At 43.0% G+C, this 19336-nt stretch overlaps 1 protein-coding gene across 1 annotated transcript in view; it reads right to left on the reverse strand.

Moving 5' to 3' along the window:
- Positions 1 to 5728: 5728 nt before the first annotated feature.
- Positions 5729 to 19336, reverse strand: part of LOC133114142 (potassium voltage-gated channel subfamily H member 4-like) — a 110864-nt gene continuing 97256 nt past the window's right edge. Inside the window, exons 8-15 of the mRNA XM_061223332.1 lie at positions 18784 to 18978; positions 14983 to 15182; positions 13781 to 14030; positions 13228 to 13442; positions 11967 to 12400; positions 10624 to 10706; positions 10165 to 10241; positions 5729 to 6748 (exon numbers count right to left, since the gene is read on the reverse strand). Coding sequence (XP_061079316.1) covers positions 5729 to 6748; positions 10165 to 10241; positions 10624 to 10706; positions 11967 to 12400; positions 13228 to 13442; positions 13781 to 14030; positions 14983 to 15182; positions 18784 to 18978 — 2474 coding nt within the window. The remainder of the gene's footprint in view (positions 6749 to 10164; positions 10242 to 10623; positions 10707 to 11966; positions 12401 to 13227; positions 13443 to 13780; positions 14031 to 14982; positions 15183 to 18783; positions 18979 to 19336) is intronic.

Raw genomic sequence — 19336 nt, forward strand, 5'->3', positions numbered from 1 at the left:
TCAAACTTCCGGTGGAGTTTGCCTACTGACTTTCAAAATAAAAGCACAAAAATAAGTAAATCCTGGAAGTATTTTAGTCTCGAGTCATATTTAAAAAGTATTTATATATATTATTTGTAGTCAATATATTTAAAAAATAATAATGAGGCGAGACATTTCACTCATTTGAACTTAAAAGAAACTAATATTTTCCACAAAATGTTACAATTACACGGCTAACACTTTATAAGACGTTTTTTGTTTTACTAAATTAAGTCAATATGTTATTGCCAGTAACTTTCTTTGGTTTTATTTACAATAATTGTTAGGGTGCCAATAATATTTATACCTATGGTGAACAGATAATCAGTTTTTACTGAATAAAAAATAATGTACATACGTATATACTTTTCATATATGTTTGAACATCTGTGTTGTTTATTTTATGCTGCCTTTTTTATTAAGGGTGGCAGTAATTCTGGGGCCCACTGTACGTGTGTACATATTGCATTGTATTGAGACATGCAATTTAATGTGGACCGTGGAAACAAATTTCCTCTAGAAGAACAATATCAACATGTAATCTATCTAATCTGATCTTTTCAAATGCAAACTCACCCGCCATGTCTCCTCATCAGAATTCTTTCACTTCCATCTTGAGAAATCTGCTTCAGTGATTCTCCTACTTCCCATTGGTGTGACTTCTTGATGAATTGTGACAATTTCCAATCATGCAAGGTTAGATCAGTTTCATGGATGAGCTATATCATCTGGCATGGTTTATTGAAAAAACAAAACAATTTATTTGATTTTTGTTTATCCGACAGTAAATTGGCACTTTTAAATTCATAGTATCGAAGCGATGGATGTATTAAACAAGCTAATTAAATGCAAACTGTACATACAGTGTCTTTCAACATGATTGTCACCTTTAATAAATATAATTTTAAAAATACAAAATAAAACTACATTCTATGGTCAAAAAAGGGAAATTATATTTTCCCTATACAAATTTTAACAAGTAATGTTGTCAGTTAACCATTTTTTGGTTGAGGTATTCTTTAGATCATTGCCTCACAGACAGATTATTTTCTTGTGACCAAGATTAAGCTTCCCGGCAGAAGGAGTCAGGTTTTAGGCTAAAATGTCTTGGTAGTTGCTGGACTTTACAAAGTAAATGAGCAAAATGCCTCATAACAATTAAATCACAATTTAAAACATTTTTTCCACTGGGAGGAATTTTGCTTTGGTGGCATATGGTGCCGTAAATAGTGGTATCTTGCAGCGAGAAGAATGTCTCGAGTTTGAATCTCAGAGGGAATTCTCTATTATTCGCATACTGACCATCTTTGCAAGTTTCCTTTCAATAAAACACATGCAGGGTTTTTCTCAACCAGTAGATGGTCTCATACCACTACACTGAAAGCCTATGATCATAACGATTATCCTAGAGCAGATGAATGCTTGGCTTAACACATTCATAGCCTGAAATGGGCTATCATTTCATGAACAATATTTTTTAAATGTGTGTATATTCTCTGTTAAGATGATTTGGTGGTTCCAAAGGAAGTATTATTTTCCAATTTACCACTTGATAAAAAAATGAGTAACTAAATACACTTTTGTTATCAGCCTTAAGAAGAATGACCATCTTTTAATGCTAACATAAATCCTTAAAACATGTGTTTAATTATTTTATATTTGCCAGACAACAGGTACACAATACACTACTGTGAAAAGGAAGACAATATTAAAGGCTTACTGCCATCACCCGCTGTTATGAGTCAAACATTCTGTGTTACCCTGAATTGTTCTTACCCTATTCACAATTTAAAATGACCCTCTAATGGTGGTGTTCAGGGTGCTGGGGATGGTGGAGGTGTTGGAGTGATGGGTGTTGTGTTGGGGTGCTAGTAGTGTTGGTCGTTGTGTTGAGGTGTTGCTGCTATTGTTGGCATGCTGATTGTTGTGTTGGGGTGTTGGTTTGTGTGTTGGGACACTGGTTGTAGTGTTAAGGTGCTGGTTGTAGTGTTGGGTGTCTGGTTGTTAGAGAGTACCTCCAGGTATCTCAACATCACATTCAAACACAACATGAGGGAGTCCATACCAAAGTCTGGATTTACTGCATCAACACTGTCTGAAATATTACTCAAACTGAATTTTCACAGAAGTGAGCAACAGCATAGCAAGAAAAAAGTATACTGGATACAAAATCGCAAACCAACAGCCCCTGGTTCCCCAAAAAGGAAGTGCTTTTTAGTTTGATGAATATAGAAAATGAATTATCTGTCATCATTAGTTATGAATATAAAAATGTGCAATATTATTTTGGATGAATATAGATTTTCACTAGAATATTATATTTATGTTATGCCAATCTATGTACATAATGCTACATGAAGGGATAGTCGACTTTCAATGACAATTGTGGGTTTGTGGTTTAAAGCACCCTAATATAGCTTTGGAATGTCAACTAAAAATGCTGGCCTTAGTTAGACGCACTTTAAAGATAATTACAACTGAAGATACAAATAGCATCATACAACTGCAAAAAAAAAAAAAAAAGAACAGGAACATTTATTTGAGGTATCCACAGATGCAATGATCAACTGTTGATTTTATCCGTGAGGATATAAAGCTCATTTTCCCCTTGCGGTCCATCACCCTCACTTAAAGTAATGGCAGATTAAATTAAATGAGGCAACCATTTTTAAACATTCTACATAATGAACCAAAATTATATCTGACCAGCAGACAAAACTGAAGGATTGCCATATACACACAGTGAGAACTTTATTAGGTATTTAATTAGACCTATTTTTTAGACGCATTCAGTCTTCTGCTGCTGTAGCCTATCGACTTATAGATTTGACGTGTGGTTTGTTCAGAGATACTCTTCTGCATACCACTGTTGCAATGCCTTGTTATTTGCGTTACTGTCACCTTCCTGTCAGCTTCGGCCAGTCTGGCCATTCTCCTCCAACCTCTCTCATTAACAACGCGTTACTGCCCACAGAACTGCTACTAACTCAATATTTTTTGTTTTTCACACCATAAACTCTAGAGACTGTTTTGTGTGGAAACCCCAGGAGATCAGCAATTACAGAAATACTCAAACCTCTGGCACCAACAATCACAAACACCTAGATCACATTTTTTCCCCCATTCTGATGGTTGATGCGAACATTAACTGAAGGTCCTGACCTATATCTGCATGATTTTATGCATTGCACTGCTGCCAAACGATTGACTGATTAGATAATCGCAAGTGTACCTTTGTTCCTAATAAAGAGTTCAGTCAGTATATTTGTGCAATAGACATGCCAAGCACTCAAGATGATAGATTAAAAGCTGCCTTTTCTTTTGACACGTTAACTGGTTGCCAATGGTTTCCATGTTCAGCAAATCAAAGGCTCCCTTCTTTCGTGTTATATAATACGTCCCTAATAAGAAATACTGTACCACAAAACTCTAGGTGCTAGTGCTGCCTCCTCTTGCCAAATGATATATAAAGGACTGCAATTAAAATATATTAGGTATCTGGGGCATTTCAATTCAGTTTCAAATGTGTGTGTGTGTGTGTGCTGGGGGTGGGGGGGATTGTGATTTATTTTATGTTTAAGTTATAGCTGTGTGTATAATCACCTCCATAAATTGTGCCTATGTTAAGTCAATAACAACAACGTGGATTCAATATGTCAGATTCAATTTGTGATTTAAAAAGCTTAGTAACCTCCCTTACTTATTTACTTATTTAATTTTAGGTGTATGTTTCCTTATTCTTTATGAACTGATTCCTTGTATGAATGGTGCTGTATAAAAAATAAATAAATAAATAAAACAATAATAATACTAATAATACTACTAATAATATACATTTAAAATAAAACAACATTAATAATAATAATAATAAAGAGACTACTGAACGTACATGAGAAAAAGTATGGTTCTTGACTGCTGCTGCTTCTATGTATATTCAGGTGTATTGCATGTCATCCAGTTCAGGTGAGCCAAGCAGATAAATCCAGAAAGTATTGAAACTAACAGAAAAAAATGAAGGTTTTTTTTCTTAGGCTTTTTCTGTTAATTTCCCTCTGTTCAACGAGCCCCTTGTTTTCCTCGGGAGCTCTTCAGTATTTTATTTGAGCACCAAGTGACCTGTTCTTGTTTTTCTCAAGGCTTAAAACTAATTTAAAATGTCAGTGAAAAATGGCAGGTCACAGCAGTCACTAGAATGTTTTTCAGTTGCAGTGATCAGATGGAGTAATAATTTACCTCAGTCAAAGCGTTTATTATCAGGTTTATCCGTCATGACCATGGGATATTCCACTGATATGTAATTGGCCAGTGTCAGGCATTTGATGCGCGGGTATTCAATGACTCTGCACGGTGATGCTGCCATTGATCAGGCTAATGTGATGCTGGGGCTGACGTAAACAATCAGGCAAATGTCATGCTTACAGTGATATCACAAGTCAGGCTTAGATGATCGGGCCTGTGGCTATTAATCATGAGATCCCTATCGACCCAGTACAAAACCATCCCGACTTCTATGTAAATACACTCTAAATCGATCAAATACATTTGCAGAAATAATGCTTACAATACACAATATACATAATCTGTTATTCATGCAAATGTACAGTTTCACTGCAGTGAGAATTGAATGTGCAAAGAAAATCAGGGTCCAAGCTTGCTCAGCAAGATAAAATGGCACACAATACATTCATTGTAAACCATGAAAAGTAACCATATTTCAATTTGTGACCTCTACCATCAGAAAAGAGTTGAGGTCTTTTCTTCATGTGATACTGCTTCAGATCTGTTTGAGAAAACATTTTGGCATTCTGAGGATAAACAGGTGTGAGTATAGTGGGATGTATGAGAAAATATACTTTTGCAATTAATCTGACTTTCTTTCACTTGACAGTGCTATCACGAACAAGATAATTCTTCTGTTATATAATAACAGTTCTAGAGACCTCTGCTGAGAACATCACAGATGATTCAGTAAACCACAGATAGAATTCGTTATATTTAAAAAGCTGTTTCCAAAATACCTAAATATGAATGCACATATTGTTGACTAAGAAATGACAAACTCTCATGATTCACTAGACCGACCCCACTTTGGTTGAAGAATATTTAAATTAGTAATTACTTCATACGAGACGAGAAGTTATGACAAATTGCATGCATTTGCATAGAAGTACAACATTTCCCACAAAAATAGGCTGCTCATAAGCAAATCAACCCTGTGGTGGTGCCAACAAATAAAACCGAACACAAACAGTCCCCTGAAGAGCCAGTTAGACTGTAATGCACCTCTCTTTCCCTTGCCAATTCCATATACATGTCTCTCCCGAATTCGTAACACCCCTTGATAAAGATGAGCAAAGAAGGCTATGTAAAAGAAACAATACAGGCACTGAGCTTTTTTCATTCTGATTCCGAACCCATTGCTGCCGTGCATAAGCTCTATTTTTTATTTATTTTGGCAACACATCTGATTATCACACCCGGTTCTAGTCAAATTCACAATGCTGACCAAATGTATAACAGAATATAATTTCACTTTTTTGAGCACACAGCATAGTCTACTAATTGTGTTGTATTCAGCCTTCCCTGCTCATCTTTATGGAGTGAATTATTTTGGAGGGCACTGAATGCTCTGCTGATTCAAGTTTAATGTGAGGTTCCAGTTATCATGGATTCCGCCTCTCGGCAGCCCACCAATCAGGTTCAGACTTCAGCGTGTGGTTTCCTGAGTCTGTGTGCCAATACTGAGCCTATCCTCCACCTCCCCATCCCTCTTCTCCGGCCATGACTCAGCCAGCAGGCACCCAAGGCTCAAGGGCTCGGCTTTCACCGGGTGGCCCGGCGTGGAGAGGTCCGGTCCGGACAGGCTGGAGTCCTGAGACGTGACAGAGGACTGACTGGGGACAGCATTAGGCACAGGGAAGTGGGGGACAGGGTGACGGACATTCTGAGGGTCCCCTGTAATCAGGACAAGGGAGGGGTCGGACCCAATGAGATCATTCCGTCTGGGGCTGATGGAAATGTCGTGGAAGGATCCTGAAGAGGAGGCCCAAGACTGTGTTACGGGGCATGCAGGCATGCGGGGGTCTGGCTGGGCCTGGGGGTGGGTGGGCTCAGGTGGGGCAGTAGTGAACTGTCGGGCCAGGCTGGGGTGGGACTGACTGAGGACGGCAGGGGAACACGACGGGGTAGAGCCGGCGCTGTACCCAGTTTGAGGACCCGGATCCGAGGGGGACCCCAAGTGGGTGGGGCTGAGAGGAGGCCGGCTGGAGGCGCGAGGCTGCTGGGGGGGTGTGTTGGGGGAGTTTGGGGTGCTCCTGGAGGTCAGGTGGGAGCTGAGCTGGATGCCAGCTCCTTGCGGGGTGCTGTGCCCGAGCCCGGTGCAGCAGGGTGGGTACAGTCCCAGGGGGCCGCGGAATAGCCCCACCTCTGCGGACGGGCTGCCCGCTGCAGCGGCCCTCTCCTGCCCCGGACTCCCGCTGTAGCCCCAAACGGCCCCCGGGGGGAGTCTTTGGGTCTCTTGCTGAGGGGGCAGGCCGGCCCCTACACCATAGGGCATCCGTGCCTGCCAGGAAGCGCCGGCAGCTGGTCCAGGGACGATCTGCACGGCGTAGGGATACGAGGGCACAGCGGGCATGCACTGCGGCGTGGCCATGCCCAACTGCAGGAAGTGCATCATGTGATGGAGCTCCTTAGTCAGCTGGGACACCTTCTCATTCAGGTGGGTCATCTACGCAGCAAAGGGAGAGAGAGAGACATCAGAATCTGGCATGGGAACGTCTATAGTGGGAATCTCAAGCTTCCAGACCTGGAGGGCTGAATGGTCTGCTGGCTTTTGGTGTGATTCAGTTCATAAGTGCTTAATTTAAGTCACTGGCCCCCTGTACACCTTGCATAAAAAAATTAATCCATTTATAATCTGACGAATCCAATCACGGACATGGCCTTTTCATCTGGTATTACTGTGGCTTCAGAAAGTATTTTTTTCACAAAGTAGAGCAACACCCTGTTAATGCCCCCCCCCAAGTAGCCCAAACTGCATGTTTTTGTGCTGTGGGAGGAAACCAGAGTACACAGAGGGAATGCTGCCTTGGGTAGAACATACAAACCTGCTGTGAGGTGGCAGTGCTATCTACTGCACCACCTGTTTATCCCATTCCTCCTGGCAGATCCTCTCAAGCTCCATTTGATTGGATGGGAAGCGTCTGTGCACTGCCATCTCCAGGTCTCTCCACAGATGTATTATGCGGTTTAAGTCTGGGCTCAAGGACAGTCAGAGACATGTCCCGAAGCCGCTCCAGCATTGTCTTGGCTGTTTGCTTCTGGTCATTGTCATGCTGAGAGGTAAGCCATCTTTTTCCTCGTGCTCTCAGACGCTGACATATGCCTTTTACTCGAGTGGCTTCCCTCTAGCCACTGTACCATAAACGCCTGATTGATGGAGTGCTGCTGAGATAGTCGTCCTCAAGGCAGGTTCTCTCATCTCTGCAGAGGACTTCCGAAGCTCTGTTAGAGTGACCGTTGGGTTCTTGATTACCTCCCTGACCAAGGCCCTTCTTGCTCGATTACTCTTCTTCCATTTCAAAATGATTTAGGCCACTGGGCTCCAGGGAACACTCAAAGCTTTAGTAATGGTTTCATACCCTTGCCCTGATCTATGCCGTGCCGCAATCCTATCTACAGAGTGATCTACAGAGAGTTCCTTGGACATCATGGAGGATAATTAAAGCAAACAGGGTGCACCTAACCACAAGTTGGATTTCCACAGCAAAGGGTCTGAATACTTTCTGAATCCACTGCATCCCTGTCGTGCACATACATATGTGACCAGATTTCTATTCACACAATTCTTCACCCTTCTTTATCCTCTCGCAATAATGGTTGGACATAATAAAGTTAATAATAACAACAACAACAACATTACATTACATTACATTATTGGCATTTGGCAGACGCTCTTATCCAGAGCGACGTACAACAAAGTGCATACCCATAACCAGGGATAAGTTCGCTGAAAGACCCTAGAGGTAAGTACAATTTCAACTGCTACCTGTACAACAAAGATAAGGACAAGGGCCTTTTTTTTTTTTTTTTTTTTTTTTGAACAAACAAACAAACAAACAGAGCAAAAGTCACCAAAGTTAACTATCCAAACACTGCTTACCTAGCCAACTAAAAATACCGATACACAAAGCAAGTCACAGAGACAACAATTAAGGTTCACAGGGAGGTAGGGAGGGATGGGGAGAGGTGCTGCTTGAAGAGGTGTGTCTTCAGCTTGCGCTTGAAGGTGGGGAGAGATTCTATAGTTCTGACCTCAACGGGGAGTTCGTTCCACCACCGTGGAGCCAGAACAGACAGTAGTCGTGAGCGTGAGGTGGAGGTTCTGAGAGGGGGAGGTGCCAAGCGGCCTGTGGAGGCTGAACGAAGAGGTCTGGCAGGGGTGTAGGGTCTGATGATTTTTTGCAGATAAGCTGGGGAAGACCCTTTAACTGCTTGGAAGGCTAGCACCAATGTTTTGAATTTGATGCGAGCCATGACAGGCAGCCAGTGGAGGGAAGTAAGCAGGGGGGTGACATGTGAGTATTTGGGAAGGTTGAAGACCAGACGAGCTGCTGCATTCTGGATGAGTTGGAGGGGTCTGATGGCGGATGCTGGGAGGCCAGCCAAGAGGGAATTGCAGTAGTCCAGGCGGGACAGAACCATCGCTTGGACCAGGAGCTGGGTCGAGTAGGGGGTGAGAAAGGGGCGGATTCTCCGTATGTTGTATAGGAAGAACCTGCAAGACCGCCGCAATGTTCTTGGAAAGGGACAGTCTGCTGTCCATCACCACGCCGAGGTTCCTTGCACTGGGTGACGGCGTGAGTGTGGTATCCCTGAGGGAAATGGAGAGATCCAGATGGGGAGAGGTATTAGCAGGGAAGAATATCATTTCAGTTTTACCTGGGTTGAGCTTTAGATGGTGGTTGTCCATCCAGCTCTGGATGTCCCTCAGGCAAGCAGAGATACAGGCTGAAACCTGCGTATCAGACGGCGGGAACGAGACGAAGAGTTGGGTATCGTCCGCATAGCAGTGGTAGGATAGCCCATGTGCAGTGATCACAGGGTCAAGGGAGCGAGTGTAGAGAGAAAAAAGAAGTGGGCCAAGGACTGAGCCCTGGGGAACTCCTGTGGCGAGGGGCCGAGGTGTCGATACCGAACCAGCCCAGGCAACCTGGAAGGAGCGACCAGAGAGGTAGGACTCAATCCAGTTCAGGGCTGTGCCACAGATGCCCGTTGCTGACAGGGCAGACAGGAGGATGGAGTGATCCACAGTGTCGAAGGCAGCAGAGAGATCTAGAAGAATGAGGACAGAGGAGAGGGAGGCTGCTCGTGCGGCATGAAGTGACTCACTGACGGAGAGGAGCGCAGTCTCTGTCGAGTGGCCCGATCTGAAGCCAGACTGATGGGGGTCTAGCAGGTTGTTGTTAGAAAAGAAGGAAGAAAGTTGAGTAGAAGCGGCTCGTTCTAAAGTTTTGGAAAGGAAAGGAAGAAGAGATACCGGGCGGTAGTTCTGGATGATCGAGGGATCCAGGGTAGGCTTTTTTAGCAGCGGAGTGATGTGGGCCCTCTTGGAGGATGCCGGAAAACAGCCGGAAGACAGGGAGGAGTTGACAAGGGAGGTGACAAATGGGAGAATGTCAGGTGTGATAGTTTGGAGAAGAGAAGAGGGGATAGGGTCAAGGGCACAGGTTGTAGAGCGGTGGCAGAGCAGGAGTTGAGAAACATCAGAGTCTGTAAGGGGGGAGAAAGTGGAAAAGGAAGGGATGGGCCTAGAGGGGGGGAAGGGCACACTGAGGGGGGCGGTGGTTGTAAAGGATCTGCGGATGACTGTGACCTTCTCATCGAAGAAATCAGCAAAGTCATCAGCAGCGAAGGAGGACTGAGGAGGAGGAGGCGGTGCAACAACAACAACAGTACTAAAAAGGAAATAATAATAATAATAATAATAATAACAACAATAATAATAATAACATTTTCTATGTCGATTTGCAAATGCGAAAGGGACATGCCTTTGGTGAAGAAATGTTACACTAAGAAGACAATAGCAACAACTACCTAATCTAGACCGTTGCCCCACCTCTCCCATGTCCCACATCTACTCACCTCTTGGTTCAGCTGGCTGATGCTCTGCCTAACCTCCTCAGTCTCCAGGCGCAAAGTGCTGTTCTCCTGGCCGGCATCTGTAAGGGGAAGGAAACAGCCTGGTGAGGTCAATGCATGGACACCAGAAGTTTTTTTAGGAAATATTCCTTTTCTGTTTAACTAAAGTATAAAAACGAGGTAACAAGCATGCAAAATCCCTTTGTCATTAAAAAGTTAATCGTATTGAATCAACTAGAATTGCCCTATTTTTGATAAATCATCATGAATTATTACATTTTATCTTTCATAACAGCTTAGTAATTCACAGGCTATTCTTCATAGTTTTATTTCACCCATAAAAGGCTTTGTCTAATAGCTTTGATAGATTTCAAACTCCAACTGCCTAATGCTGTAGTTAGTCTTGTGTTCATGATCCAACCAAAATAATGCCAAAATTGAAAGGAGTAATTTCTCCATTACCTTTGGCCAGGCTGGTATTGACTTGAGTTTGCTCAATGTTGAAGTGAAATGATTGCCCATTGTCCTCTATTCCATCCACAACCCTGAGGGAGACACGAGTCATCACAGCGAGAAGGCAACATGAGACACAGGTGCCAGGACATGTTTTCCAGGAAGACAGTAGACACCACAGATATGGGAAACATAGGCATTACAGAGTTTCCAGGGAGTCCTGAGACACAGACATCAAAGCATTTCCAGGGAAACACTGCAGGATGCCCGGGGACATGGAATCTACCACAGCATTTCCAGGGAGATGGAACTAAGAGAGGGGTTCCAGGAAGATGGGCGAAATGTACATCATAGGATTTCAAGGGAGGAGTAAGTGGGGAAGACCAGGGGCTCAATCTAATCGGTTATTTTTCACCTATTTCCTTTGCCACTTCCTTTCCTTTATGCTAGCCATCCACCCATCTGGGGAGGCAAGGAAAAGACGCAAGAAAATTATTTGAAGATGAGGGAATAGAGAAAATGTGCAATAGGCAAATGGAATGTCCTTGCTCCTGCAAATGTCAGTTTGAAGCCATGTGAGTTACAGGCACAGCAGATGCATGGCAGATAGGTACAGGTGGATCCACCATTTATATGTCACGCATTCCAAAAAATGTTTCTGCAAAGGATGTGCTTGTGGATCCTTGCAAAAAATATTTTGGGAGCCTTCTAGGTCCTGGCTCCTAGCTCCTTGAAGGGACATTTAATGGGTTGGAATGTCCTTAAATGTCCTAAAATTTCTGGGTCAGGCAAGGGATAAGGAGGCAGGGAATGACAAAATAAGTGATTGGAATAAGCCCTAGAACTAGTGAGAACCTCAGAGGCACATTGCTTTAGGACTAACTGGAGGTCATGCAGCCCTTAGTCTGCTGTAATCTATTTCATATATTCTGAAATTCTGATGTCTCCTATTGCCCTTTGAGCACGGGTGCCAAAATCCAGTCTAGGGGGACTACCGTGTCTGCTGGTTTTCAGTGAAGTCATTAACTGGCCATAGACTCCACACATCTTGTTCCCAAGGCCTCATTAGCCGCTAACATAAAGGAAACATTTGATCAAATGACAATGTGGCCCTCCAGGACTTGAGTTTGACACCCGGAACTTTGAATTTAGTAACAAGACCAAACAAAATCAGCTTGGCCCTCAATTGACGTACATTTTTGTCCATCCAAATGCTTCAACTGGAATTAATCTTTCTTTTTATTAACATCAAATTCCAAGTTTAAATAAATGTTTATTCAGAGAGCACAGACACTTGACTTCAACATCCAGCTCGTACCTCAGTCTGAGGGGCAGTGAACAGGAGAGAGTACCTGGGACTGAGGTCCGGTGGGGCAAAACAAGTGACGGATGGGATGAGCAGTTTGGTGGGCCTGTTGCTGGGCCGATCATCTGAGCTGGGGCCCGGACCGGCGGCAGGATCAGCGACCGACAGGGTGGGATGCTTCTCCTTGAACTTCAGTTGGGGGGAGGGGCTTGTGCTGGGTGAGCGGCGGTGACGCAGGGCGTGTCTTAGCTCCTCCCCCAGGAAGTTTCCCAGGGAACCGTGCTGCACCGAGCTGCTCAGCTCCGCCCCCAGCATGCTGCCCAGGGAGTCGCAGCGCGCAGAGCTGCTCAGGCCCGGAAGGGTCAACCTGCTGCGAGGCCTGCACCCAGGGGTCCTGGGGACACTCTCCTTCCCCTGGTCCCCCACCTCCACAAAGTAGGGCAGTTTGTGCTTGGGGAAGACACTGTGGTCCAAACAGTCCTGAGCAGGAAGTACGGAAAAAGTACATTGAGCGAAGTTCAGGTTGGAGTCAGTGAGAGTTTCCACCTCTTTGAATTTCATGTCCACAGGACACTACTAGGGTCTACTACAATGGAGTTAAATGAACTACAGTGGGCCCCAGGACAAAAATTATTGAGATGAACTCAAAATTCAAAAATATACTGTACACATAAAATACTGTACTAATGTTTCAATGGAATCAACCAAAATCAAACATGCAGTTAATAACAAAACGTGGGTATGACACACTTTTTGATGCCAAATACAACCAATGCTATATCTGACTAAAATGTTGAATTTGGACTGGTCTGACCACAAATGTGTTATACCCAAGGTGAATTAATATTTCAGCTCCAAAACATCATTATATGGTGGTGGGTCAATGATGTTTTATTAATTCCAGAAGTCCAGGGACATGGATTAAAATATCAGTGGTATAATGGATTCCTTCAAGTATCAGGCAATGTTACGCCTCTACCACAAGGCTGAGGCTTGGCTATCGGTGGACTTTCTGGCAAGTCAACGACCCAAACCACAAAATCCACACAGAAATGGTTCCGCAACAACACAATCTATGTTCTGCAATGGCCATCTCAGGTGCCAGACCTCAATCCAATCAAAAGCCTGTGGGCTGAACTGGGGAGGGTAGTCGATAAGCACAAACCCAAAATGTGAAGGATCCCGCAAGGATCTGCAAAGAGGAACAGTCCAAATCCCTCCAAATGTGTTCCCTAACCTTGTCAAGCATTACAGAACGAGACTCCATGCTGTTATCCTTGCCATAGATGGATGCTTGTGATCCTCACCTCAGTCTCATTCACCTCCCTCAGATTGTAGGACAGATTGTGGTGGATGTCGGCCATGAAGCGGCTGGCATATTCGGGGTACAGCTCCAGCACTTCCCTCAGGGCCCGAACGCTGACGTACTGCAGGTCACAGTACGTCAGGGCCTTCACATCCGCGTTGGTCTTAATCACCTGGCCCCAGCTCGACAGGTCTGTCCCAATCAGGTCCCCCTTACCTGGCGACGGAACGACTCATTACACAGGGTGGCACGGGCACCTTATGGCTAACTTTCAGGCAGCTTTACAGCGCTGAAACACAGATCTTTAAATTGGCTAAGTTGCAAAGTTCCAAACAACAAACATACTTGATGCGTTGTTTTACTGTACTCATAGATGAGCAACATCGATTCGACATTGATTTTAACTTGTGGTACTGTGGTGATTTTTTATATTTTTTTAAATAACCATACACACAAAAACTAACAATTGTACTGGATTCTTTATTAACAGAAACCATGTAGTAAGTAATCTATAACTGTGCTACTACGCATGTATAAGCACTAATTACACCCACCCAGGATAGCCAGCACCATGCTGTCCTTTAGGACCTCCAGGGACCCGGAGCAGACGAAATGGTAGGCCTGCAGGGCGTCGCCCTGGCGAAACAGGTACTCCCCGGGGGCGCAGAAGGAGGTCTTAATGTGCAGCGACAGGGAGCGCAGGCACCCCCTGCTGGCGGAGCGGAAGACGGGCAGCTGCAGGATGTCCTTGTTCAGGTGCATGGCGATGTCCGCACGCAGCTCATCTGGGAAATCGCGCAGGAGCTGAAGAATCCAAAAAAATTGGGTCAAATCTTGGGTCTAAATCTTGGGTCAAAATCTTGACCCAGACCTGAGCCATCCAGGAGGACCAGCATGCGCAGGTTTGCACTTATTGAGAGTACTTCTTAACAAGCTCAGTGAAGTGTAGAAAAGTATTTTGAATCGGAAGCAATTATGCATTTGACCCAGGTCTGCTGTGAAGTTGCATTGCCGTCAATCTGAAAGGAAAGCAATAACTCACACATTGCCAAGAAAGCTGAATATGTAATGTTTAGCGAACAGTAGAACATTTTGTTCAGAAACATTGCTGTTCTCTTTACATGGAAGTCTGCACACATTAAAAGCAGCTGCATGGGGTGTGGTGTCACATTACAGAACAGTGCCTCCAAGTGAAATAAAGAAAGGTGTGGAGCCGTAGTCGGGGCTGGGATAGCTTCACTTGTTAGTGAGTTATTTCACGGCGAATAAATTACTGAACTCGTTACAGAGGTGTAAGAGTAGATCTGTTCTATTTTCATTTTGAGATTAAACACCTGTGAAAAAGCCCTGGCAGAAAGGCGGAGATGAGGCAGAAAGCTTCATGTGCGCAGACTCATATGAACAAACACGTGGCTGCAGTCACACCTTCTCGCACAAACACTCAGAGGAAATTACTATAAATGTATACATATGAACATCTCTGAAATATTAATGCCCGTAAGTGTGATAATACAGTACAGGCTGGTTTGTAACATTAACACTTGGCCCTCACAGACATTCACTGGCATACATTCAGATGAGATAAATAAATGAGTTTATCTGTATCAATGCTGAAATTGATCTATAAATTATATATATATATATATAGTGGAAATGTATGATTGTATACATCAATATAAAAATAACATTAGAAAGCAACATCATTAGATATAATAAAATTATTTGTAAAATATTTTTGATGATGAAGGAGCCCCACCTCATTGGCGTCGATGCCGTTGGTGACGGACCAGGTGGTCTGGAAGTACTCCAGCATGCGCTGCTTCAGCTGCTGAGGCAGGCGGTGGACGCGGTTGAAGTCCTTCAGGTCCTTCATGCGGGTGTGGTAGAGCGAGCGGCGCGCGTACATGCGCTGAATGATGGCGGTCACGTTGCCAAACACCACCGCGTGCATCAGTGCTGTGGGGGGGGGGGGGGGGGGGTTGGACACCCGGTCACAGTGGGGCAAACAAGCAAGGTCTAATGGTGGCAAACACAACCCAATGGAGCATAATATAAAGTAAAATAATATCAAGTAAAATAATATAAAGTGTAAAGTCAAAACGAGCTGCCTGATATTCATGTGTATTAAAAACTATGCCTTAAATGTAATTAGGAGAGTTCAAGGCATTCCAGAGAGGAATTCAGGAAAGGAATTTTATATAATTGTATATGTATGTAATAATTCTCAATGTCTTATCTTGCATTGTCATCAGCAGATTTCATCAGGGCCAAGTGTGATCCCAAGGTAAAACAAAGTTAAATCTGTTTTAAGAAAATGTGCTCTACAGATTGGGGCTTACCAATTGCTTTACCTTAAATGTACAGTACTGTGGAAAGGTCTGAGGCACATAGATTTCTCTGATATCAATTTGGTTCAGATGTTTACTGTTTTGTTTTTTGTATTAGTGTGTCAATAGAAAAGTTTAGATTTCCAACCATTAATTTTCCAAAGAACGTAATGTTACAGATAAGTTTTTGTATTTCATTAACCACTTAAGTATTGCCCCTTTTCTTGACAGAAGCTTGAACATGACATACACAAAATAAAATAGTTACTGTTCTTGAACCCTTTTGACTACAAGCATAAACCTGAAAGGTAACCCTTTGGCATTTGTTTTCCAAGAGTTACAGAAATTGAAGTTTTTTTCTCACTGAAAAGATTTTCTGTTTTTGACTTGATACAGATTATTGTAGCTGTGGCTTGTGCATTTAGACACACAATGGAGCCACATCACAACACTGGACAAATCTCCTTTCAAATTCAAGGAAAATATCACCAAAAATTTGCATTGTGCATTGTTTCTTTTAAATCTGTGTCAAGGCAAAAAGGACACATGGAAACTAAACAGTATTATGGGTCTTATGAGGTGTAAAATGCTGCATTTTGATTACTAAACTATACCACATTTTGTGTTTGCACTTTCCCCTGCCTGTCACCCTCCCCCACCTCTACCCGTCCCAATCTTCCTCTCCTTACAACTATCCTCAGACAGCAACAGTTCGAGAAGATCATAAAACAAAAGTACAATAATCACAATAATACCATCTTGTATATATTCATTGAGGTTGATTGATTGAAGTTTGTGAAATACCCAACCCCCATCATGAAGTGAAACACATTCAATAATTTCACATGCTATTTATCATTCAAAAGCAGCCTGGCTCCTTATTTATAAGCATACTGAATAATAATAAAATATTTTGAGAATGCATTTAGATGCTGACCGATATAAAATGGAGTCACTCCAAATAAAGTTCTCTATTTAGCCGTAGGCATCGGGAAAAAAAGTTTTGTTGTAAAACGTCAACCTTTTTTTGGCATAAAATGTCAAGGACTGTTTTTCCCAAAGCTCCTTGTCTGTAATGAAAATGCTACAGTGCCACAGCAAACAAATGCTGTGTTGTTTCATGTAAGCTGAACAAATTAAACGCTGTTGGAAACATAATGTCATTAGCTAAAATGTGTTTCGGATAAAAAACTTAATTGAGGCTGCGATACAGCCAAAGCCTGCCGAAGAACTGTGGCAAGTTTTTCAATATGTTTTGAATAATCTACCAGCTGATTTAAAAAATAAAACTACAGGACATTTGATGTTTGATGCAGGCTAAGGATGGTCACAAATATTGATTTGATTTAGTTTTCAAGTGTTCACTGCTCTTTATAGTTCATTTCTTTTCGAAACTGTTCATTTCATTATTTTTGTAAGCATAACCACTTACTGGATTCTTTTTGCCATGTGCCTAACTGTTATGTACGGTGCAGAGAACCCAGACGCAGACCACAGGATAATCCAAAAGAGTAGTTTTAATGTCCAGTAGTCACAAGCCAAGAGATCCAAAACACAGCCAAAAACGAAAAGCAAAAGAATGGTCGAAAAAACAAGCGAGAGGTCAAAATCCAGAAAATCACAGGGCGAAGGTACAGCAGGGCAAAAGCAAAGTCGAAGTCAAGGCAAAGGGGTGTCTTTCATGAATCTCTACAACAAGGCTTACAAACAATCGGCACTTATCAAGATCAACGTTCTGACAACGAAACATACTGAGACTGAGGTTTAAATACAAGAGGGAAGGTGACAATCTAGGCGGGGCGGAGAAAAAGGTGGGCTAAACAAATGGACAACAGGTGGGGAAAGACAATAGGGTAATAACATAATAACGGGAGGGAGACGAAAACGCGGACTGGATGCACGAAACAAAACATGTAAAACATACGGCTCCGGATTAGGGAGTAGACATTTGCATAGTTAGAAGACGTAGTGATAGTTAGAGACAGGTGCGAACACTTCGCTGAAACTAAACGAGTAATCAGGGATAGCATAGGGAGGCGGAGTTATAGAACAGTGGAGAAATACTAAGAGATAGCGTTAGTGAGTTAGTTTCGTGAATATTTCTAAACTACCCAATAAAAGTGATTGTTAGTTAGTTATTTAGACAGACAGTAAGGGTATTAATCGGATTAGTACTGTACAAAACCTAGATTAGTAGTAGTCAGTAAGAATCGTGCTTTACAACATTTAACTATCAAGAAAAAGCAGGAAGTAAGAATCGCGAGTTTAGAAAAAACGTTGAACCCTGAAAACTACCGTAACCACCCGAATAGTGGGGCACGCAGACAGGGGAGTGACTAGACTGATAAACATTCAGACGTAGACATAACAGGGGAGGACAATAGAGAACTGTAATGGGAAAACATAAACCAGGACTATGGGAAATGAATGATAAACAAGAATAAACATGAAAACATACAGAACAAATACAGAAACATTACACCTAACACTTTGCACAGTACTATATCTTCTCTTTGAGTTTGAATCATAAGTAGCTCAGTCCTCAGTGTATTGAAATGATGTCTCACTGAGACGGATAATGAAGACTTTTTCTATGGAAGGAAAAACCACTGGCCTCAAACTGAAACTTTGACACTGACACTGTGACATATAAACTATTTTTTAAAAGACAATTCCCTGGGTGATGCCAAACTTTATATAAATCAGCTGTCATGGATACCTGCCGACACCCTGCAGGGAAATCTTTCGTCTTTGTTCCTTATACTGCAGAACTTAACACTACAGAAATAACTGCCTCTTGGCTGGCACAGACACTGGTACGGCCAAAGCTGAGAGAGATGGAGAGAGGGCAAGAAAGGTATGGTCTGAAGACAATTATCCAGATAAAAAGAAGAGAAATAACTACCCTGAAAATGTATCTAATTTTTATTGTGAATGTTCCGTACAATGTTGGTGGACATTTAATAGAAAGGGTTGATGTGGGTCCCAGACCTGGGCCAAATACAGAATTGCTTTGGATTCAAATACTTTTCTCCATTTTACTGAGCTTGTCTGGTGCATTGGAACCGAGAAAATACTCTCAAAATTGCAATCCCTGCCTTGTGGTTGTCTTGGTTGGCTCAATTGCACCAGGTAAGATCTATGGAACACAGAAAATTATTTGAATCCTCAACAATTACGTATTTCACCCAGGTCTGGTGGAACCGACATGTTCCTGCGTAGGGACTCACCGCCGATCAGCATGGTGCATATGGAGAAGATCTTCTCAGCGTTGGTGTTGGCGCAGACGTTGCCGAAGCCAACGCTGGTCAGGCTACTGAGGGTGAAGTACAGGGAGGTGATGTAGGCGCTGCGCACCGACGGACCCCCGACCGTCCGATTAGTGTAGGGGGTTTCCAACCTCTTACCCAACTCGTACAACCAACCTGGATGAGGGGAGAGGGTCATAGAAAGAGTAGTTGTTAAAGGAAAATGAACACAGTGAGAATGTAGATAGGCTGACCGCCACTTACTTGAATTGTTAACGGACCGTGGAACGTATGCTGTCTAGGGTGCATGTTAGCTGGGGCGTATGATGTTCTCTAGTTTTAAGGGTGTCTGGTAGTGATTGTAACCGATTGCAATGTCTGAAGATCCTATTCCACATTGTACACTTTTTAACAAATTTCTGCACCGTCCCGCTTTTCAAACCACCCCCCCCCCCATCTCTAACTGAGGAGCACTACTGAATTTCACTACTCTCAGCATGATAAGGCAATTAGTGTCCCTGAGAATCCACATGGG

This window comes from Conger conger, chromosome 16 (genome assembly GCF_963514075.1).
Source record: "Conger conger chromosome 16, fConCon1.1, whole genome shotgun sequence".
NCBI classification, from domain to species: domain Eukaryota; kingdom Metazoa; phylum Chordata; class Actinopteri; order Anguilliformes; family Congridae; genus Conger; species Conger conger.